We start from the raw sequence: 24,029 nt of genomic DNA on the forward strand, positions 1-24,029 counted from the left end.
TAGATTTCGGCTGAACATTCTGGAGTGGGGGGAGCGGCGGGGGGCGCGGAGCGGCGAGGCGAAGGGAAGCCGGGCGCGGCGCGGAGCAGCCGGGTGGCCAGGCCGTCCTTCCCCGCGAGGAGGCGGAGGGGGAGGAGGCGGCGGCAGCGGGAAGAGGAGGAGGAGGAGGGGAAGGAGGAGGAGGAGAAGGAGGGCGCCGCGGAGAGGCGGCTGCCGCTGCTGGGCAGAGAGGAGCCGCGCAGGAGCTGCGGCTGCACTCGGACGCCACATTCCCTCCTGACGGGACTGGCGGTGAGGATGAGCGAGAGCTGACCCCGCTGCTGCTGCCGGCGGTGCTGTGAAGTGGCTGTTCCTCCTCCTCCTCCTCCTCCTCCTCCTCCTCCTCCTCCTCCTCCTCCTCCCCTGCTGTGGGTGAACCTGCGCTGCCGGCTCTTCACCGACACGGGGAGGGGGCCGGTTTGTTTGTGTGTTTGTTTAAGGAAAAGAGAGAGAGAAAAAGAGAGATCTTCCATCCGTTGAGGCACAGTTCACTATGATCGTACTCGCATTCAGCACTGGAAGCCGGTTGGATTTCGTGTCTCAGTCCAGGGTGTTTTTCTTGCAAACCTTCCTTTGGATTTTATGTGCTACAGTGTGCAGAGCGGAGCAGTATTTCAATGTGGAGGTAAGCTCAGCCGTGTGCGTGTGCGAGCGTGTGTGTGCTTCCTCCTCTTCCTTCCCCCCCTTCCCTCCGTAATTCCCCGAAATACAATAAAATTAAATAGCCAGCCATGTCTTCCAGCAGCCAGCGCATCCGTCTGTGCCGGCTTCCCCTCGCGCCACCGGTAGCGCTGCCCTCGCCGGGCTCCGGGGCTTGATGGATGCGTTTCGGGCGGAGATCCCGGCGGCGGCGGCGGCACAAAGCGCGGTGCCGAGCGGCGAGGCGCGTCCCGCGCCGCCCCTCCGCCCGCCGCCGCGGGGTCCCCGGCCCGCCCCAGCCCTCCCCGGCCTCCGCGCTGCCTCGCGCTTCGGATGCTGCCGTGCTGCCGTCGTCCCCCCACCCCTGTTTGGTGGAAGAATGAATGAAAGAGCGTTGAAGGGCCAGGAGAGGGGAAGCTGGGGACTTTGACACGTTTCTTTGTGGCAAAATATTGGACAAAATAAGGTCTTTTTTCCCCCCCGTTTAAACGTAGCAGAAGGAGGTGCTACTAGAAATAGTGAAACAAACGGCATAAAGGTGCAACTACAGTGCAAAAGTTAGAGGGTGCGGAGGACCAGGAAACAGAATTTTTCTAACTGAGGCAGAACATGGGACTACCTCGATAAGGCAAACCCTAGGAATTTACTGCTACAAGAAGAATTCAGTGAACATTCATTTCTAGTCACTGTTCGGTACACTCCCAGTTTTTCAGTTTGGGGCTTTACGTAATGGCTTTCATTGAGCAACGTTCTTTTACTGACTTTCTCTCTTCTGCATGTATTCTTCACTCCCTTTTTCCCCTCCTGTCACTCCATTCTTTCTGCTGCAAGCCCTTTTCCTTCATCTGTTTCAGTGTGATTTCCTTTAATCTGATTTCAGTATTCTGCATTTCCCTGTCTCTTTCCTTGTCTGTTCAAGTCCTTCATCTTTCTTGTTGAGTGTCTCTCTTAATTTATATAGGCTCTTTCAACTTTCTATACATGTTAGAATTTCATTTTTCTGTTAGGTCTTTGTTTCTACACTTCCTTCTGTCCTGTCAGCCTGACTCCAAACTTTCTGCTGCACCTATACACCGCCCTCACTGACTCTTGTTTCTTCTCTTTCTTGTCTTCTGTTCTCATAACTCTTTCTCTGATAGAAATGAAGTCTGTGCCTTTTTCTCTGTCTCACACATAGTCACACTTGCTTCTTTCCCCTCGTGAGCTCTTGTTCTCACTCAGTGACACTCATTCTTGCTCCTTTCTATGGCAATGCTACTCCCACAGATACTCCTCTGTCCCTAGACTGTCTCCCTTTTTGTCTCAAGCCCCTGCCTGTGCTTCCTCTCCCTCTGCCTCACGCAAAATCTCTTCAGACATAAAAAAATCACTTTTCTTTCCCTGTGTTCACTTTGATTCTAGGCTCTCCCTTTCTACCAACAGTTTCCCTCGCCACATGCGATCCTCTCCTTGGTATAACACCACACACCCCCAGTTCTCTCTGTGACTTGCATCTCTCCAGAAAGTATGGCCGTTTTACCCCATCATTAAGGTCTCCTCTCCTCATCATTAACCTTCATCTTTTTTTTTCTCTGGCCTCTACTCTTGAGAGACTCTTGTTCTTTCCTTATCACACATGTATATCTCCCCTTCTGTTTGATTGTAAGCTCTTTGGGGCAGAAGACTCCTGTCTTCTAACACGTTCATGCAGTGTATAGCTTGCTGGAGTCTGGTTTCTAATCGTGAGACTTAGTATATAAATATTAAAGTAACAAATTTCAGAGCGCACACAGAAATTTTTATCCTTCCTTCACTCATGTCCTTAGCTGCCTTCTTTTATTGATGAGCAGAGGAAAGCAGTGTGAAAGAGAGGAAGTTGCTCTCTGTATCCTCTCCAGGCTTTGCAGGCTGGCCCCCTGCAGGGTATAGGGAAGAAATTCCAGAAACAGAACTTTCTCCTCCCACAGTAGTCTGCTTTGCTGGCATCTGGCTCTGCTGGAGAGACGGGCGGCAGATGGAGCTAGTGTGGGAGGAGAAAAGGATTGGTTTAGTCAAGTGGAATATGAACAGGAGGCCAGCTCCAGTCAGAAGGAGGTTTTATGAGGAAAGAAGAGAAACACTGTAGTTTTTTGCCACCTCTTCCATATGGACAACAGCACATTTTGAGGGCAAAAGATAATACTGGGAGTAAGAAACATTGGTTGGTAGAATGAAGTGGTGCCTGTGTGATGAGGGTACATATTTTTTTCCTCTTGAATATACCATCTCCTGTTCTTCCTCCCTGCCCTTCTGAAACAGTATGTCACATGCTGGCTCCCCCAGTTTCTTTTCATATCTAAGTCTTTGAGCCACAAATTGCTGGGAGTTAGAAGGGTGTTCCAGGAAACTACTTTTATCTTCAAGAGTTGCCCTAATTGGGACTTTTCCCTAGGCTGCTGCTTTTGACCACTGTCAGTGACAGAGTCTTGGGCTAGATAGACCTGAGATTTGACCCAGAACAGCCATTCTTGTGTTTACGTTGTTTGGATAGCACTGAAAATTCAACTCTCTTTTGTTGGAAACAGCAAAGGCTAAAAAACATGGGAAATCTGAGGCAGTGGACTTGGCAACAGCATTTATGTATTGTGCCGTACAAATCTGTGTGTCAGCACAGGTGCATAGGACAGTTGTACTTGATAGTAAATTGTGAAAATTTATGAGAAATTTATTTCTCATGACAATAGGAATAAACAGGCAAAGTAGGGTTCAGGAAAGAAGCAGCATACATTTAGTTGAATGAAATGTCACTGAACAAATGCTTAGTATGGTTAAAAAGCAGAATTTTTTATTTTTTTTCTCCCTGAATAATGTATAGATAATACTTGTTGAATGTTATAAATTTGGAGATCATTTATTTCCTCTTGTAATTCTGTCTCTTTTAAACCAAATTCCTGGGCAATGAGCAAAAATTGTGTAACAGTGTTGGCTTTCTTGTTTGTTTGTTTGTTTGTTTGTTTCAGTGCAGGTTTGTTAGGCTGTGAGCCAGACAAATTCTTAAGAGATATGTAGTTCAAAGATATTAAATAAAATGCTGTCTTTTCAAAGAAAAACACAAAGCTTACAAGCCGTTACGAACGTTACTATTCTTCTTTCTTTGTAATTTTATTGTCCTTCTGTAAAACTTCTTTTAGCCAAACATCTGCATGGATGAGGTCCTAAAGCTTCCAGTGATAGCTGAGTTGTAAATTCTGAAATTTCTTCATTCATGCAGTGTTTTCTGTAATAGACATAGCTGAGTATGATTCAGATCAGGTAGTACTGGACTCTGGGGGCCCACACTTACTGAGTCAATGAGAGCTCTGTGATAAAGCTGCACWAGAGATGGCTGTAAACTGATAGTTTAAGTAATTGTGATGAAGTTTGGTTCACATGCTCTTACTTGCAGGAGGATTTTAGCATTAATTTTCAGAGCTTACTGGCTACCAGTGGCATTTTGGTGAGCACTTCGTAACTGTTTTTGACATCATGAGAAAAACTAAGGGTTACACTGTTGGCACCCTATTCTCAGTGCTAAATTATTGGTCCAAAACTGTAATATCAATAAGTAATTGCACCAACAGAAGAATGTCTGTCAGTGTAGAGTTTTCCTATTATTGCCTACTAACGGCAGAATAGGGACATATCAATGTCCATCTTTGAAGTAGTGAATGGAATAATAGTTACTAAAAAGAATATTTAAAATGTAAAATTGAAACAAGCAGACACAAGATCTTTTGTTACCAAAAATTGATATAGGATGGTGATATTCTGAGGCAACTACATTTCTTTTTTTCCTCACTGTAGTAATAATTTCTTGTGTTACTCAAGGATAACTCCTTTGGGTTTTATTGGGAATGTCTATGTATGGTCTTTCAGAAGCATCACTCGTATAGATTATATATTTATTTTTATGTTTTCCTAAAACCAATAATTTTGCACTGTTTGAGCTGGTATTATCCTGTGAGTTGTTGTTCTAATGTTATTAATTAGTTTATATATTTAAATAATGAATTGTATATATTTTGCTTATTTTTAAATATTAAATATGTATATTAAATATTATGAAGAAAAAACAATATCACCATCTTGTTAAGGGGAAAAAAAGGTCATTGAAGCAAAATCCCTTGGTCAGAAGACAATATCAGCAGAATGTAGAATAAGATTCATCTCAGATCTAATAATGCATATTTTTACTTCCATGAGTAACTGTATCCAGCTGGGTGTCTGAGTAAAGATTGTTGAGCAAAGAAGTGTTTGTAGGCTCACACCCGGTTTAACTGCATCCATGATGTGGGAAACACTAGAGACAAAGCATGCTTCATCGTCTCTTTTCAAAAGCAGATGGTTATGCTCTATATTCTTTCTTCTAATGCTACATATATAGTCTTGATTCCCTCGGGGAGATTTTAAAATGAATCTTACTTTAGCGTGAGCACCTCTTTAAAACAATACAGTCTTTTCTCTCCTCCCATTTTCAGATGTGTGACAGTTAAATTGCATATTGTGGAACAAAATACAGTGGAATCAAAACTTCAGAGGTATACTGTCAATTTTCTCCATGGTAATAAGTGGCTGAGAACCCCATTGTTTTCATTGGTAATAAACTTTACAATTAGCTGCCAGCTCCTGCTGAATAGTAATGCATAACCTTTTCTTCCATAGGCTTTAGGTCTTTCTAAGCTTAAAAATGTACAAGTTTAATTATTCAGCTTGTAACTAAAAAAGAATAAACATTCATTAGGGAAAAATTCTTGTATTATCACCTTTACACTTTTTTCAACTAGTAGGTTTAGTTATTAGGTTTGCAAGCACAACACAATATTTTAATAACTTATTAAAATCCAAGCTTGAAAATAAATATGGAGAAGCAGTTAAGGTGTTTGGTGTTTTTGATTAAAAAAAAAGATGCAAAATTAAGCCATGTGTCCTAAAAGGAATCTATAGGGACTTTTGTATTGTTTTTAGATGCAATCAATGTGCATTATTCTCAGTTATTTAAGTTCTCACTCTTGTTCTTGGATGAAGTATATCTACTGAATAAATTGCTTTTTTGTTAGAGCAAGAAGTTCAAATTAAAATTACTAGAAGGATGGAGAGGGGTTATTTGAACCAGGTGGTGGAGGTGGCCAGTTGGTGAAATATTATTCAGTAAAAATCTAGATAGAATGTGGTATATTTCCTGTTTGATTACTGAGGAAATATAAATAAAAAGAAACTCTACTGTAAAGGCTTCTGATGAACAGATATATTTACATAAGGAAAATACTAATCAGAAAGTTTTTGCTGATAGGCAGCGGAACACTTTTTTCCTCTTCTGTTATAAAAGGTGGATACCTACTATGCAGTGAACTGACTTTCAATTGATATGAAGAAATATATGCTGAAACTATTATGTAGCGTATTGCATTCTCTCCTATAATTCAAACCATAATTCATGTTTGCAAGAATTCCAGCAGATCAATTTCCTACTGTGAAATATGAAATTATTTTGTGTTACTAATGTTGTGGGAAAGCTTATGGATCCTGTTCCCTGTATGTTGTTCGAATACAGATTGAAGAGATGGTCTTTGCTCTTAAGAGATTTGCTCACAATCTACATAGCATGTTAGACCTTAGTTGCAAGAGAGATTTGTTTATAAGTGGAGTTCATCTTATTTTCTGATTGCAAATTTTTAATTGGTTAGTGTTTAAGCATCACAGCCATTAGTGGTTCTCAATTCTACTGAAGGAAAAAAATAAAATGGTTAAGTAAAGAGGTTTATTTAATCACCTTAGTTAGTGCATGACAAACCTGCCAAAATATATATTGCTAACACCAGATCTTGATAAAATAAATGTACAATTTATTAGCCTACTAAAAACCCTGAACACCCAAGCTCTCCCCGCTTCCATTATTCAGAAGCCTACAGTAGAATAATGTAAAACACATACATAACCATTCATTGTTTCTTCAGAGTGCATATACTATCTTCTTTAACTGGCTTAAGATTTATGCTGCTCTTTGTCAGTTTTATTTGAATCCATCTAAAAGGTCAGTGCTTGCTCTAGGCACCTCAGCTCTGCTTATGCACTTGGCAGGACTGAGTTGTAAGAGTTTATAAAGATACAATGCAGTATTATATAGATTTTTTAAAACATTTTAAACTGCATCTGTTCTCAGTGTTTCAAAGTCTGTCTCATCCTTTTACTTTAGCATATGATTATTTTGTGGAGTTAAAAGCTGGAGGACTTTGTGTTGATGCTTTTTGAAGAACCTTAATATAACTTTTTTAATGCCCCCATTAAAATTGCTTGATGCTTGTCACCTCTCTGTTTAGGATTGCAGTTAATTGTCTAACCTGTTCACTGTCCTTAATCCTCACCATTGAGCATAATCTGAAGGGCAGGTTGAGTCTGTTTAATTTGTTATCTGTGATATGTCAAATGATAGATTTAGTTTCATTTTGTATGAGGAAGATGAGGATTAGTGCTGCAAACATGATTTTACTTGGCACAGGAATGGATTTGAAAAATAATTATGATTAGAGTTTTATCTTTTCAAGAGAGGTYGTGCTATTTGGAACCTTTATTTATTGGTTGCCTGGCAACTGTTCATTCATGTTCCTGCTTATCATCATTCATTATAAGCATCTTTGCTGTACAGTAAGAACAATTAAGTGGTAACAACTTATTTCTGTGATGAATTAAAATTGACAGAAACTACAGAAATAGAAAAAAAATATTTCCATAGTTTTACTTATTAACTGAAAATGTTGGTACAATGTTTCTTATTAACAGCTGGTTTATGCTAGCTAAGAAGTATCTGCACTTTAGCAGCAATCATAATGGTCCTGACATACCTTTTGAGATATTAGAGCACATAATTGACTTAGGGGCTTGTTCAGATGTTTTTGTCATGCTTAAAATCTCCTTTTAATTTCAAGATCAAGGCTTCAAGGTGTGAGGAAACTTGTATCCCGTTGATTTCAGTGCTTAGTGTTAGGCAGTCTGATCTCAAATGTTGAGGCCTGAACCCAGTATTTGGAAAGAGGTTTCAAAACCTGGGTTAAAAAGCTATATAAGGATTATTATTGCTGCAACAGGGGATGTGCAGCTGAAGCAATGAGTGACAATAATTGTGTAGAATATTCAAGTCACTTGATGCTTTCTCTCTGTAGAAMAATAGCAGTCTTTTATTACACTGCATGAAAACATATTCATAAGCATATGATTTGACTATTGTTTTGTGACTGTGGATGAAAAATATTTTGCTTAATTTTTTTTAATTCTTTATGTATCATGATTGACCCTTTTGTGGAACGGCAATGTAGAATGGGCCAATTCTGTTATGGATTATTCATAATTGAAGTCTCTGTACTTTGGGCGGGGTATAGGAACAGCTTCCTTACAGCTGCATCTTAAATGGACTTCTGTCACTCTAGGGCCAGGGAGGAAGTAGGTGTGTGCCTCTCCTGCTACCTCTTGGTCTGCAGATGACTTTGCCTTCATACAGTCCCTGTGGGGCTGATGCCCTCCACTTTGAACTCCTGATTGGATTAACTCACCAGTACTCTTTGCATCAGGCTGTGCTTTTTGGTGACAAAGTAGCTACTGTAAGATGGATCTGTATGGATTTTTGTCCGCCTTTCCCACTCATATGACATACTTGACTGTGATAAATGAATTTGGTGTTATGCTTTTTTACCTTTTAACATTGTGAAACATTGAACCATTTTCAAAATTTGTATAGATAATTTGAAAAGAAATGCTAACCTCAGAAAACCTGGTCTTTTTTTTTTTTTTTTTCTCCCCTCTCTCTCATCTTCTTGTAGAGAAACAGCTATTTTGCTTCACTGGTCCTTTTTGCTGACATATAATCACATTTCCACTTACTAGTGTGAAATACAGGTTGGCAAGGGGGAGACTTCCTTTTTTCAGAAAACTATCAGTTGAAGGCCAGAGGGAAGATTGTCAGTTTCTTAAAAAAAAAAAAAGGTAACAAACAAGAAAAACAAGCATCTCTTTCAATAGGAGGGAATGTACTTCCATGAAATATCAATGGATATTTTAATTGCTTCTTTCTTGGACAGTATCCTGATCTGGAGGTGACGATCGTGTCATTTTTCTTTCTTACCTTAGAGTTTAGTTGTGTGACATTCTTCTAGCAAATGGCTTTCAGCCACTGTCTTCTCACAGAAACTGATAGATTGTGTTTGTCTACATGCAGTGGTTTACCTGCTGTACAGAATGGTAGTAATGTATTTAATTGCAAGTAAAATAAATGATCTGTCTTCCACCTGATAAAATCTATTATTATTGCTAGCAGTAATAGTATTATATGGCTAAATCTACAGCATGATTTTGGTCTTGGCAAGCAAGACCTTTTTTCCTTACTCCTCCTATGTATATCAAAAAAGCAGGACTGTGTTACATTTTTCAGTTTCTTACTGATTATGAAGTGCTGGATTCTGATACTTACATCATTTCTTGCTCTTACATGGAATGTCTACTTTTGTATCAGTGATCTTTATCATCTCTCTAATTGCTGTATGTATTTTCACATACGTAGGAATAAGGAGGCAATGAAAGTATGTGATGGAGGCACTGTTCTGGGGGGCTGGAGGTCTAGGTTGTGTGAGCAGTTCTGTCAAGATTCCTCATACTGATGTTGGACGAGGTAGTTTATCAGTCTTTAATCTAGCTTCCATGGATGTGAATTGGAACAACTAAAGAGCATTTGCTRCCTTTTCCAAGGCATGTCAAGAACAATAGAAGTGATATAAAAAAAGCTAAGAGTGCATCTTCTTCATTTTTTCAACTCAGGACAGTTTTACTTTTTTCATAAAAAACTGGTGGTGGCATATCATAAAATATAAATACAAAGTTTCAGTTTAGTCATCTGTGTAATAATTCAAGTAGTGAGTATGCTCAAAAGACAACTGCCACAGCATAAAAGGCGAACATGTCTGTAACAATGCTCCAAACCCTGTTTTTTCTTTCTTGTTTTTTGTTTTATTTTAAGATTAGTACCAAAATTTGATAGAGAATGTTGTCAGTAGGGTTACATGAGGAATGTCATAAGATGACTGAACGTACATAATGTCTCATTCTCAAACTTTCATTCTGAAAGAGCAAGATTATGTATGTGTTGCCCATGTATGAAAACAAATAGTCTGCTTCAAAACGTAGTTATTAAAATGTAATGCGTATTTAAATAAATGTAAGTATCTTAACAAATGTAATGGAATTCRGGTCAGACTGCAGATGTTACATAATGCAAAATTAAAGACTGTTTTATCTATTTTTAGACAAATGTGCTATTAAATAAGGGAATTGCTTCACAAGCATATTTGAATATTGAATATTTGTGGATTTTTATGAAATGCAATAGAAGATTGGCCTTTCAGTGCTCCAGGTATTAATGTTTTTATCATTAAGACATAGTCATACATACTGCTTATGTAGCCTTGGATGTGAAAAAAAATTAGTAGTGGGGAAATGAGGCACAGAGAAAGTAAGAGGCTCGCTATGCTGACATGATAAGTATGATAGAGTTGGAAACTGAATCTTGTCCTTCAGGGTTCCTGTACCTTGAGTTCACCTTATGACCTTCCTTCCACTTTCCTTCTTTTTACTGTTCTTTTCCTTGCTTCTTTTTTTCTTATCTTATTTTCATCCTTTTTTTTTTTTCCTCAGCTTGTCTTCCTACAGATCATTGTCTGAAGTCAAGGAAAATCATCAGTCATTATTGAATGACAGAATCATAGATAATAGAGATGGGAAAGGCTTACTAAGTAGTAGAGCCTATTTCTCTGCTAGTGCAGGATTGTTTACTACTGTATATTTGCTGGTGTTTTTTCAAGCCAAGATTTAAAAGTCCACAGTGGGACTTTCAAAATTGGACTTGAAAAAACTATGGTAAATGTACAGAAGGGAAAACTACACTTGAAGAGTCCTTTYCAATAGACTTTTCCTTCGGTTACTGGAAACAATAGTTTGATGTTGACTCTGGTTTGGCAATTTCTGATGTAAAGGGATACCTGTTCTGCAGTCCAAGGTGATAGCAGCTGTATATGACCATAGATGGCATGTACTGATGCAATTCAATGTATTTCTTTGACTTTATAAAATGAAAGGAGGGGCAGAGAGAAATGAAAACTCATTTAAATTTTTGTTTCATTTGAAATTTTTAGTGCTGGTAAAATGGAATAACACTGCCAGATTTAAAATATATACAGGTATATATAGATAGCTGACACTGTCTTGGGAGGGCTTGATTAGTTTATGATGATTTTCTGTAAGCGTTATGCTTGTGGTATTTAAATGCTACTACCCAATGAGTAAAATTGGATATTAGTAGGAGTTTTATGAATATCTAAATATTACGCTCTGTTAAAAAAAATCTTATTTTGGAGTTTCGCACATTACATCGTTAGTAGTAGCAACCAAAAATGCAGAAACTTAGATGTTCATGACACTGGCACATGTGAGCTATCATAATGTTCATGCTTTGCAAATTATGTAACACTTGACAGACAAGGATCTCAAGATGTTTTATGTGGGAAGGGTGAATTTGTTTGCTGATATACATCCTTATGAGCTTTGTGCAGGATTATTTGGATGAATTATATTTCCCAGCCAGTGTGCAAGCTGCAGAATTGCTCTCTGGGCGAGATGAGGAATGGAATTAAGTTTGAGAGTACAGTACTTAAATTTAGGTGATCAAATGTGCTGTAGGTATATGTTCTCTTTATATTAATAACAATCTCAGAGAGAGTAATTCCCTTTATATTAATAACAATCTCAGCGAGAGTAATTCAGCTGACCAACCAGTAAATGTCTATATCAGAGTGACCTGAATCTTTTTATGGACTCTGCTATTAATACTGACCAGGATTGTCATTCGTTTGCTTATGTGTAGCTATCTAGTGCCATGTAAAGTGGCCCAAGGGCTGAGACGTCTGCACAAGGCTGGCAGAAATAACATGAGGCCCTGGCAGGTCTAGACCTTTTTAGGTTAAAAACTGGATGCCAGGTGGTGTGCCCTAAGTCATCTCAGAGAGTACTAGACATTTATGTTTAGGTAGCTGAATCCTGATCCAGATTTTAAGTGACTGTGGAGGGTGCTGAGACACCTACACATGTGGGACTCCCACAGGTAAATGCTGGCATTCAGATGTTGCAATTTGAAGTTGAATCCCTTTCCTCTGCCATGGTGGGATTCAGCAACACCTGCCCTGGTACCTCGTGCTCTCTTAGGCCCTGTGAACTATCTTGCTTTACCTCTAGATAATGTTCCAGAAAAACATGGGCCTCCTGTAAGTTCAGTGACATACCTGCCAGCCTCTGGGTACCATAGATCATCTCAGATCACACTAGACACCTGTATTTCTGAACAAAGCTGAGAGCAGAACTCCATTTTTATTGTAGTACAATTGTTGCCCTGTCACTGTAATGTCCCGCGCATTATTAAATATGTGTTTCCCTTAGCACAAGACACTAACATATTTTTTGCTTATTTGGATTTCTCATGTTTTAAATCTTTAGCTAGGGATATAAAGAATGCAGCATTTCTCCATTGACATTAAGGCACTATTGCCTTCAGCCATAATGAAATCAGGCCTAAGCCTGTTTAAATGAGTGTAAAACATATTACTTAACTTATAAAATATGCCAGAAATATTCTCTGTAAGAACTTAATGCTTCTGACTATTATTTTGATTCCTTACTCAGATGATTTTAGAGGCTGCCTTTCCTTCCTAAACAAACGAAGCTCTAAACATCAATTTGTTGCCCTTGATGAAGAGAACAGATAGTTAAGCATTTTTATAAAAAAGTAATTAGAAAATATGTTTGAGAAGAATAARCTTGCTATATGTCTATTGTCCAATAGACAATCTACAAGAAGATAAAAATGAGAATGACATTTTAATCATTTCTCTGGGTAAGAGCCTTGAGCCCTCAAGAATAATTAGCTATATGTTTTCAAGCACTTTTATTATCTAAAGGAAAATATGGATCAATTCAACAGAAATTTACATTTCTGTGTTTAATATTAGAATTTAGGTCTGATCATAGTCTAGTATGTAATTTCAGTGATATTATTTGCACTACTTGCTTTAGGTCTTCAGGACTCAACTGGGTCAGAGGAAGAGGGTTGTTGGCCAGCTGATGTTTATATGTTTGCTTATTTATTTATAAGTCAAAAATTTGAAATAGTGTATGCTACCTGATATACCATTTCAGTGAGTTTTCCACTATCATGTAGAAATTGACATAATAGATCTACTGTCGATTTATAGTTCTGCATTTGGGAAAGAATAGTAAGACATCTGCAATCTTTTCTTTTAGAAAAGCTTCCTTGATCATATTTAGCTCTACTGTATTGTTTTATACTGACAGACTCATTTAGAGGGAAAAACAGTATTTTAGTTCCTTTGTGAATAATCCCGTCATTTTTTCTGGCTGCCAGAGAATTCACTTTTTGTCCTAGCAGTCAGATAAAGATAGAGTCATTGTTCTTCATAGATTAATTGCTTAGATGCCTTTTCCATTGAGATATTAGAGAATTTTTCTCTACGTGCAAGATACTTTTAAGGAGCTGATGCCAACTCAGAATGTACCAAAAGAGTTGGATTAGTTTTTCTCAGTTCAAAATAAAATAAAAATTCAGTTATATTTAAAGTTTTTTTTATGTCTTTTTGAATATTGCTTTCCTTCCCAAATTTTCAGCAACAGAGGAAATCATTCTTAATGTGAAACTAAATTTTGAAAATATTAGAACAATGTATTTTGCAATGTTTTGTAAAAAGTTAAGCATGACTGAGGACAGGAGAGCTTTAAGCAACATTAACTGCAGCTTTCCTGATATTCCAGCTCTAATACAGTAGAGAAATTCATCATACCTATTAGCTTTAGCATACTAGCTAGGAAAAGATAGAATGGGACTTTTAACTTTAAATGTCCTTGCTTTGTAGGTATTAACTTGTCTTTAGAGATAAAATAGCTACACATATAGTTGAAAATTGTTTAGTATGTTTGGTAAAATACTTAAATAAAATAACAATTGATTTTTCTTTTCTTTGGAACAAAAGTCGCAGAGTTGTTGGAAGAAGTCAACAGCCTTAAGATTGCTGTAGAAGAGGAGAGTATATATTGGTTTTTGTTCCATGGTTTCTTTTTTGGATCTCATATCCTACCTGTGTTTCAGTCAGTGATAAGGAGAGACAGTTGAGAGACAGGAAGAAAGAGGGAAACCACCCGTATTTTTTCTGTTTTGTTTTACATATCTGTTATTTGTTTACTTATTTAGTTATTATCCTAGTATCTGTCTAGTGGTCTTGATTGGAAAAGTATGGTGAGATTCTAACTTCATGGAATTGGTGAGATTTTACCATTTACTTAATTTTATCCAAGATTTTACTCCAAGCTTTCTGAGAAATCCTGAATTGCCAGGCATTTTAACTGAGTAATGAAGAGTATATGTATATATATTGAACAACTAAAATGAATATTGATGAATTCTGGTGTGGAAATCCATAGTCTAAATCTGTACATAAAGATAAAACTGGTACAAGAAGAAATAGAGATAATAAACGGTGTTTATGTAAACTGAGTCTTGGAGTTAGAAGAAAGTTTAAAATCACTAGAGAAGTGGGGTTCTGGAACCACCCTCCAGAAAGAATAGTAGAGGGGAAAGAAAAGTCAACATGAAACAGGATTTAACCATTTAATGAAAGAACCTACAAAGCATAACTTCTGTCATTGGTAGTAATGGAAGAGATTCCCTCCTTGTCCTATCCCCTCAGTCTAACTGTAATGTTCCTTACTCAGTAAGACTGGTAGCTTTACTGATAGCTACCGGCTGTAACGTTTATTCTTTTGTTAGTCTGTCTGCCTTAAGAATTCTATAGCTATTACATAAGACCAAAACTGTGGACTATATTGCGTCAGTTGACTTTTCCACTGCATTGCTTTTTGTCACTTACAATATTCAGACAACACATGTGAAAGTTTCAATAATAAAAGTCTCTGATTCAATAACATTTAATTCAGTGATGCCAATCACGAGCAAGGTCTGTAGAATCAACCAGACTGGTTTGAAAATCATAAAAAGACTTTGAGGATATTTTTGGTTGTCTTTGTTTTTTTGAGCATTTTGGGTTCACATTTTCAAGATATTTTTTTTCCCTGAAATAGCAAAGGCCAAAATTTCACAGTTAAAGAAGAGACTGAATGCTGATTTACAATATTTTTATTATCTCTAGTAAGCAAAGTCTTCAGGAAACATACCAAATATTTAAGATGAAATCTGGCTAACACTCTAGCCACAATACCCCTTTACAGGTTTGTTTGTCCTCAGAATTGTATTTGCTGCTATTTTTGTTACTGTTAAAACTTGCTGCTTCCAAAGGTCAAAGTACTTCTAACTGCTGCCAAACACTGTTTTTCAAAGGGCTATAATTACGCAATTTGTGTAATGCCATTGAACTGTGTAACACTGGCTAGCCTGCTGGCCTTGGTCATCACTATGTGCCTGACTGTTAGAGAAGCCTACGTTTGATTCGAATACTTAGACACTGATTGTTTGCAGCAGCAACAGGGACAGGTTCAAACCCTAAAGATTTAGCTTTTCATTTTACAGGATCTGTGATATCTCTAATTGGAGAAGGAAGCACAGACTTAACTGCTATTAAACTAAGTTTGTGATTTTCTACTCTAACTTGATATTTTGTAGCATCAGTTAGAGACAAATGGAGCTGTAGTGAAGTAGGACTAGTGTCTTAGAGGTTCAAGATTAAACATCCAAAAGTAGTATATTAAATACCAGTATCAGTGGTGACATGTACTTTTAGCCATCCATTAGAAATCATTTATGAACTAAGGAGGTTAATAAGTGTTGATGCGAATCAAAGTATTTAAATAATATAATTTCTTCCTTCCTTCCTTTCATACTTCATATGTAATAAGATGCATTTTATTTTACTTTATTTTACTTTATTTTACTTTATTTTACTTTATTTTACTTTATTTTACTTTGAGAAAACAGAACAAGGTAGGTGACTACCTAAATAATATCTTCATGAAAAAAATCCCAGTGGTATATTTTCAGTGAATATTGATCTGGAGAGGGAGACAGTTGACTGCTTAACAATATAAGTTTAAACTTCACAGTTCCCACAGTGATTGATTTCATACATGAGTCAGGAGTTGAACAACTTTCTTTAGAAGTCCTGGCAATAGTGTGGGATTCTGCTTGTTGCAAGAATGCAAACAGAGGAATTTCAGCATTATTTTAACCATGTATGTCTATAATGGGAGGTATTTTAAATCAGCCATTATATTTCTTTCCTACAATTCAGCGAATGTTGCTTAGATAGAAAGGAGACAGAAAGTAAAGAATTTGAAAGTAAGAACTAAACAGAAACACTCTTATGTTGGATGCACACAGTGGATGGTGTGGCTCTCTTCTGAAAAAACAGAGGAGGCAATGCCTTCAGGCATTACTCTTTGCTTGTATTCATAGGGCTAGATCCAGATTCTCAGGTGTAGTCCCTCTAAAGACAGTGGAATGAGTTTAACTTATGTCCAGCTTGAATGGAAAGCCCTAAACACATCAATTTGGGAGACAAAAAGGTATTTGAAACATCGTCCCAGATGATAGTAAAAACCTTGTCTTATACAAGATGAAGCAGAGTCTGTACAGGGTAGGTGTCCCTTGAGTTCCCTTCAAGTTACGCCAGCTGGATTTATGCTGAATGAACACAGTACTGGAAGATCTTTGAAAGTGGTCTGTGTTTGTGTATAATATATTAAAATAATAAAGCTGTTTTTGCAGGTTTTCTGGAGAAGTCTATGTAAAAGTGCCAATACAGTTAAAATTGCTACAGTACAGACCTAACCAAACTGGTATCTGTCTATAGTGTATTCTTTAATTATTTTGAGAAATTTCAAGCATAGACTGTAGCCCAAATAGGTTTGGATAATTTTCATATCATGTGAGACTTCTGTCTCTTTCACCTGTCAGCTCGCTTGATGCACTGTATCAAGCTCATGACAAGTTAACTTGAACAAGTTAAGTTTCAGGTGAACACATCATGTTTGGAAAAGCGTAAAATTCAGTCACAGACATAGTAACTATGTCTATGTTAGTAAATTAAACAATGTCAGAGAACATCTCCAGGCACTGAGCTCATATGTCTATATTGTTACACTGTGTGTTTAACAGCATGGGGGTGAGCTATTGTGCCAGTAGTTTTCAGTGCTGGAGAATGGTCTCAGGCACATTTGATTTAGACATGGCCAGTCTTTTTCATGAGCGTTCTTAAATGAACTGGTTCTGATTAGTCTCTCTCAATGATTCACTGCTCATTTGAGATGTGAAGAGGCAAGGTCCAGAACGTCTGTGTCCTTATCACTGTTTTTTTGCAGTTTCTCTCAACAAGTATAGATGGCAGAGATTGTACTGAAAAATGATTATTTTGTTGGGTTTTGCGTATCAGTATATTATTCTTTGTACTTGCATCCTCTAGGCAGAGTAAGGTTACCCCCAGACACTTTCGCGGTAGAGGGAGAACTTAAACAGATTAGAAAACTTGAGTATCAGGGCTTTATTTAGTGTGCGTCTGCAGTAGGGTCATGCTGGTGAATTGTGTCAGGGCTCAGTCAGGTACATGATTGAATATTATCTAGAAGATATGTCTTCAAAGACCTGAAATCATTTATTTGCTGTCTGCTGCATTGTTTCCATTTCAGTTATGTCTGGCATACTGTAAACTGACCAGAACTGCTTGAGAGCCCTCTCTTCTGGGGTCTTATTCTTTGTTGTCTTTCATCTCATGTAAATGTAAATTAGATTGAGAGTCGGCATCTTGTTTGTTTGCTCCGTGATGTGTTTCCTTAGAATCTCTGCTTTCTTATGATCATTCATTTCTTGAACATAAGTTTGGGTCTGAAAGAGGAGGTGCTGACTATCAAGTAGATGGACATGCTTTTTCCTGGCGTTGTCTCTGAAAGGTTAGGGGCAATGCAAGTTACCCAACACCATRCCCAGGTTGACCAGACCTGAGCTGGAGAAGGCAACACTCGTGTCTGTCGGTGAGAGTATAGAATCAACTTAAGCAGAAACACTAATATCAATTGTGAGCATGACCTACACAATTGACTCTCATGAAGTGCTTCCTTGCACTTTGCATGTTGCAGTACCAAGCTACAACTTTCATTAAGGCTGCAGGTTGTGGATGGTTAAATGCTATGGTGTTGCCTCACAGTCAGGTCTATATCTCCAGGCACAGTCTCACAATGGACAAAATATTGCTGGAAAATATGTTCCCTAAGATGCAATCTAAGGCTATTGCCTTGTTCTAGGATGTGGACAGTTGCATGCTAGTATTTATCTGAGGTATGACTCAGGCACAAGAGGCAACCAGTGCATGGTCTCCTATGCTGACAGTCCAGTAAGTCAAAGGAGCTTTYGAAGGCACAGTCGCTGCTTGGTACTTCCTGGATTGTCAAGAAGAATGACACTGAGAATTGATTTGAGCTGTATTTTTGGGAACTGAGCTGAGACCATCAACTTGTGTTATGTACTAGCAGTCTTCTGAATTCCAGTAATAGCAATGACCTAGCGTTGCTAGCCCTTTAGACCACATTTAGAATGGTACTTATATGGGGAAAAAATTACCCTTCCTCTGCTTTTTTCCTTTACATTTTAAAATGTTACATTTACTTTCTTTCTCTTTATAAGGCTCAGCCTGTTTTATAGCAGAGGACTTTGGCCTGGATTTGGGAAAGCATGCTCTTGAGAGATGTGTTTGGAGAAGCCAAACTGCACAGAGCCTTGAAAGGAGAAAGCTCAGTGTGTTTTCTTGTCATTGATATAATTAGCCTCCTCTGATACCCTGTGAAATATCATCTTCAGTATAAATAGTGTAAATAAAATCAAACTAGTGATACCCATTGTGCTTATTACCACTATACAAGTCAAGTGTTTCCTCTTGCCAGCACCCTGCATTCTCTTTTCTTAAGCCAGTTCTTAATCTCTCCGAGAGTTTTTCTGATGTCTGACCCTGTAGGTGAAACTACTGTGTGGTGCAGCATTAAATGATTTGAAATCAAGATAATAAAATAATAATTGTGCCACACTTGTGTAAAATATCAATAATACATACAGCAAATTTGCCATGTGTAGGTTTTTCTAATGATAACTCATTACAGTTACCATAACTGGTCAGAGTTACCATGACCAGTCTGTGCGCGGTACATTTTTAAAGGTTTTGTAAGGAAGGCCATAACAAGCATTTTCAATTTCTGTCCTAAAAGTGAAGTCAGAGTTATTGGATTGCAGTTCTTCAGAACCTCTCTTGTTCTTTATGTAAATATAGTTATTACTATATAATGTGTGTTGCTTCCTCTTCCCTTTTTAACTTTACTTTTTTATTCTAAGTAGAATAAAAGGTATTGAAAATACAGCAAGGCTAGCAACAAATTAAATTCCTATGGTGAAATTGTGTCGTGACTGAAATTAATGGGAGTTTTACACTGACCTCTGTGTGGCTGTGGTTTCACCTGGAGTACTTCTCTTACAAAGCTTTCAGTTAAAGTGCCATAGAAGTATGTCTGAAGCCTTGGAATCCTCTGTCACCAGCTAGGATGTTTCATGTTGCTTTTACTTTGTGTTCTTCACTCAGGGGATTAGTTCTTACTAACATCAATGGTATTGCTTGAGCACTGTAGACTATGGGATAACTGTAATTCCGGGGAGTATTGCTTGCAGGATAAGCCTGTGGCTGATAAAAATGACTGATAATTTTCCAGAAGTGCTTCTTGTTTGATAGCTTTAAATAATTTGGAGCTGTTTCTTTTATTTTATTTAGAAAATGTCAGAACACAGTAAAATATCAAATGAGGCAATGTAGATCTTTGAATTGGGAGACACTTACATAGGGAATTTTGTTCTTCATCCTGTCAAAGAAGGATTGTTCTTGGTACTCTGTATTTTTGCTATGATGTGTACTGCAAATTTTGTGAGATTATTTTACAGTCTAGTGGATATCACTATGTTTTTTCTTAATATGTAACTTTTTTTGTAAATATTTGTTCACTGTAGTATTACTTTTGGCAATATATGAAAAGAGGACAATCATCATAAAAAGATTAAGTATTTTATGTACATAGTTTTTTTTTTAATATTTGTTTTAAATTGTATTGTGCAAAAATAAAATAAGCAGTATCTGCTGACAATTGGGAAGGACTTTTACCAGTGGTTGTCATGATCTGGTGTTTGCTTGTCTCCTGAAACCACTTTGGAGCTTCCCAATAATTATTATATTTTTATAATTTCTTGGACATTAACCATAGAAAAGCAGCATATGAAAAAAATACAGTTTTCACATGTGTGAAATTAAGCATGTACTCAAATGATGTACTAGATTGATGTAAGAGCTCTTGTTGCTTTGCAATTCTAAGTATTTGAATTACTGTCATTCAAACAAGGTATTAATTATTCAACATGTGTAGTGACAGCATGGCTTCTTTCCCTAGCTGACCTTCCTAACAATCCCCAAATTTCTGCTTTTGATCATGCTCAAAGAGTTTGGAAGGTTCCTTAGCACAGACAGAAACTCAGCTTAGACTCTGTAGCTGGGGAAGAGGGAAGAACCTTATTCTCCTGTCTGGAGAGAAGCCAGAAGAGCAGTCTTATAGCCTACTGATCAGCCTGTGAGTTGGAAGCACTGACATTTTTTTTTTCCTTTGCCTGCTCTTGTGATTGGGAGACTAGTGATTCTTAAATATATGTTTAGGTTGTTCACCTGGTTTGGTCCCTATCTGCTTAGTCTCTAAGGTATTTCCCCAAACCAGTGTGTTTAGGACCAGCACGAAACCAAATTTGCACATCCATTTCCACTATATCTTTCATAGTGCAGAAGAGCAACAGACCTCCATCACAGCTTTGGCAATTTCAGCCTAGTCATGTCTGGCCATCATTTTGAAATTAACTGTTCCAGATAAGTAAAAAAGGGACATGAGAGCCATGTTATAATTAAAGCAAATAGATACTGATCATCAGAAGCCTGAATATTTCAGAATTTGCTTAGTAACTCCTACAAACTTTTATTTGACACCTTATATATATATATATATATATATATATATATTCCTTTCTGTAATTTTTTGGTATAAATTTAATGCCCTCCCTGTTATGAAATAAACTGATTGCTTTGGTTATTCAATGAAATCAAGAAATCTACTATTGTATTCTCTTCCTCATGTGCCCTTACTAGAATAAGTATCATTTAGTGCATTGTCTTCAGTCTGGCAGCTGAATTGTGATTACAGAAAAAAAATTAGCTTGAGAGTTTTGTCCATTATGTACAGACACAGTAGAAACTATCTGATATTTATATAGAAGTTGTGGCCTTGTAGGACTTTCAAAATAAAAACAATTTAAAAAATCTGAAGAGAAGATACAAGAAGCTGATCCTTTGAATAAGATTTTTACAGTCATTTTTCAAATTAGTGCCTCAGTTTAAACCTCTAACAAGGGTTACAAAGTTAACAGCCCCCTAACTTACCTGTATATATCTGGTAGATATATACCAGCTCACTTAGAAACATTCTTCTTATGTTTTGCCATAGTGTTAAATAATGACATAATTTAAACCTTAACTTGAAATGATTCTCTCTCAAAGTTAATCTGAATGACATCATGCTACTTTCACCTACCCTCTTTGCTAGAACTACATCCTGGGATAAATTGTTTGTACTTTCCTTCCATGTGGAGGAAGAGACCGAGAGAGAGATTATACCACTGCCAATCCAGTGGCATTAGCAGCGCTGTTACTCCTTTCATCGGCAAGAGAAAGATCAAATCAAATATGTTTTTTTTTAAATATATGAGATGCTCATAGTGTTCTGTGATACTGCTTGTGAGATGCAAGGCACATCTGTACTACAGTACTGAGTAAAACACGGATATTCTGAAACTACCATTGCTTCTACCTTGTATGCCTGCTGGTAGAGACACTAGTTTGGTTCCCAAGAGCAGTATGCAGTGCTAAACCTGACCCCCAAATCCATGTCTCTAAGATAGAAAATTAGTGTGTGTGTGTATAGATCCAGACTTATGTGCCTTTAGTGCTTTTGGCTAGAGATCTAGGGGAGGTCATTTACAAATTCAGAAGTCTATTTTACTGTATTTCACTTTGCTAGTCCACCTAGCATTTTGCTGGGCAATTAAAATAGTAGAACCAAAACGTACACCTCCGTGATGCCCAAGTGCATAGGAAGAAATATGGGGTGTTAAGATGAAGTGAAGTTGTGGTGGCAGTCTGGAGGAGTTCTGGAGTCTTACTTTCTTTCATAGTTGCCTAGCAGCTAATGATAATTGCATTTTATTATTCCTATATAAATGTGCCCTTGTTCAAAATGGTTGACAAACACTGGCAAACAAATTCCCACAATAATAATAATGCTATGTAATGGCATTATCTGTACACTTACTGTAGCACTTTAAGGCATTTGTTGAAACCTTTTATATACCTGCTGGAAAATATTAATCATCCGGACAGAGTTTTCAGTCACTCTGCTACAGTCCTGCTTTTACTGATCATCTGTCTAGACATGTTCACTTTGCTTAAACATCTTTTTTCAGTAAAAGCCCACCATCCCTAGTAATTTCTATGGAGCTATCACATGCCATAGATATTATCTGTGGTTTGGTGGTAAAGTGGTTGAGGCATCATGGTATGGATCCAGAAGTTCTTGCTTCAGAAGGCTTCCCCATATCAGTTCAGGTGCAAGTGAAATGTTTAATCTTTTGATCCGTGTGGACAAAGGCTAGCCACAGTACTTCATGGTTATTGAAACCAGTATGTTTGTACCATTCTAGCCCAGTGAAACTTCAGCAGACCTTTTTAGACAAAATTATGACTTCTTACTTTGTCAAATGGGATTTTTCTAGGATGTTTTTGTTAGCCTATCATATGTACACAGATAAGGAAGCTGAACTCGGTCAATATGCCAAAAAATCACTGAGAGCCGGAATCAGACGTCACAATTAATAGCTTTGAAAAAGCAGTGCCAGACCACTAAGTCACAGATTCTCCTAATAATGATCTTTGTATATCAGTATGTAAGCCTAACTCTGTATAAGCTTGACACAGAATCAGAAGAAACATGGATCAAAAAACTAATGGCAGAGTGCCTAAGGGATGCTAAAGGAACCAGGAGATGGAAAGAGACCCTAACACTTGTAAAGAAAGGAGAAGATAGCCTCCCTCCATTTAAAGCTGTGTCTTCTCAAAGCAGAGGACAAGGTTTTGCATGTTCTTTCCCATTTTTTCCCTCTCCCTCACCTTGGCCTAAGAGCATACGGATGAAAGGGACAATGGGAAATTTAGTGTAACTCATGGATTTTGAGACTGTGTGCACAATTCTTTCTCTACATTCTTCTGTGAGTGTTAAAAGGACCTAAAGCTGTGCAAATGGCATTTATGCCCATTGCAGGACTGGTTAACATGGACAGAAGATAGAAAAAGGCAGGCCAGTACCTGAAAACCAAGTCCAAAAAACCCTTATCCAKTGTTCTCTATTTTCTATGTAATCATGATGTAAAGGCAGAAACTGTATCAGGAAGTGTAATTTTTCCTTTATTTCCTTTATTCCCATCACATATGTCCACTGCAGCCAGTGGGTCCTTCTGTAGTAATGTTTCTAGAAAGTTTTCATGTTACTTGTTCTTTGTAAACTTTTCCCCATACGCATTTCTGCCATGTTCTCATTGAAAAGTGCATCAACAAACTTATGCCTTTTCTTTGTGTGTTTTATAGATAAAGAAAATTGGTCTATATATTTCTTTTTATTTCTTTTTACAAGTAATAGTGTAAAAGTAAAAAAGAGATTTATTTATACCAATAGTTAGAAGGATTTGCAGAAGTATAAGGGCAATATTCATAAACGATGCAACAATCTAAGGCAAAAGAATAACAACTTTTTCCAAACTATGTATGTTTGCGAGAGGATTGAAGGCCTGGCTCTGGCATTACACTAAGGCTGAATCAGAAGTAACTCTCTTCTGGTCCATATAAAATCAGCATGAGCGTCAGAATCATTCACCACATTTCTTCAGCTGTCCAGCACTTGCTGATGTTTGTGTTACCGTATCTGGATTTTTTAACATTCATAATGAGGTCTTCAGATCCATGATACTCAGTCTGTTCTGTGTGTAGCCTTGGAGGCAGACCAGATCTGTCAAATCCAATGGAAAATAAATGTTATGGCCAGCTGGCTTAGGAGGCTGTAGTTAGATCATCTAGCATGAAAACTCCACCTAGAGGTCCGCCATCCTCCTGTAATGGAATTTGTATTTCCAGCAA

The 24,029-nt window shown here is 37.6% G+C and overlaps 1 protein-coding gene across 1 annotated transcript in view; it reads left to right on the forward strand.

The window, feature by feature from the left end:
* The first annotated feature begins 412 nt into the window (after positions 1 to 412).
* MMP16 (matrix metallopeptidase 16) overlaps positions 413 to 24,029 on the forward strand; it is a 190,028-nt gene continuing 166,411 nt past the window's right edge. Inside the window, exon 1 of the mRNA XM_026080386.1 lies at positions 413 to 664. Coding sequence (XP_025936171.1) covers positions 533 to 664 — 132 coding nt within the window. The 5' untranslated portion in view covers positions 413 to 532. The remainder of the gene's footprint in view (positions 665 to 24,029) is intronic.

This window comes from Apteryx rowi, unplaced genomic scaffold, assembly GCF_003343035.1.
Source record: "Apteryx rowi isolate R43461 unplaced genomic scaffold, aptRow1 scaffold_519, whole genome shotgun sequence".
Classification (NCBI taxonomy): domain Eukaryota; kingdom Metazoa; phylum Chordata; class Aves; order Apterygiformes; family Apterygidae; genus Apteryx; species Apteryx rowi.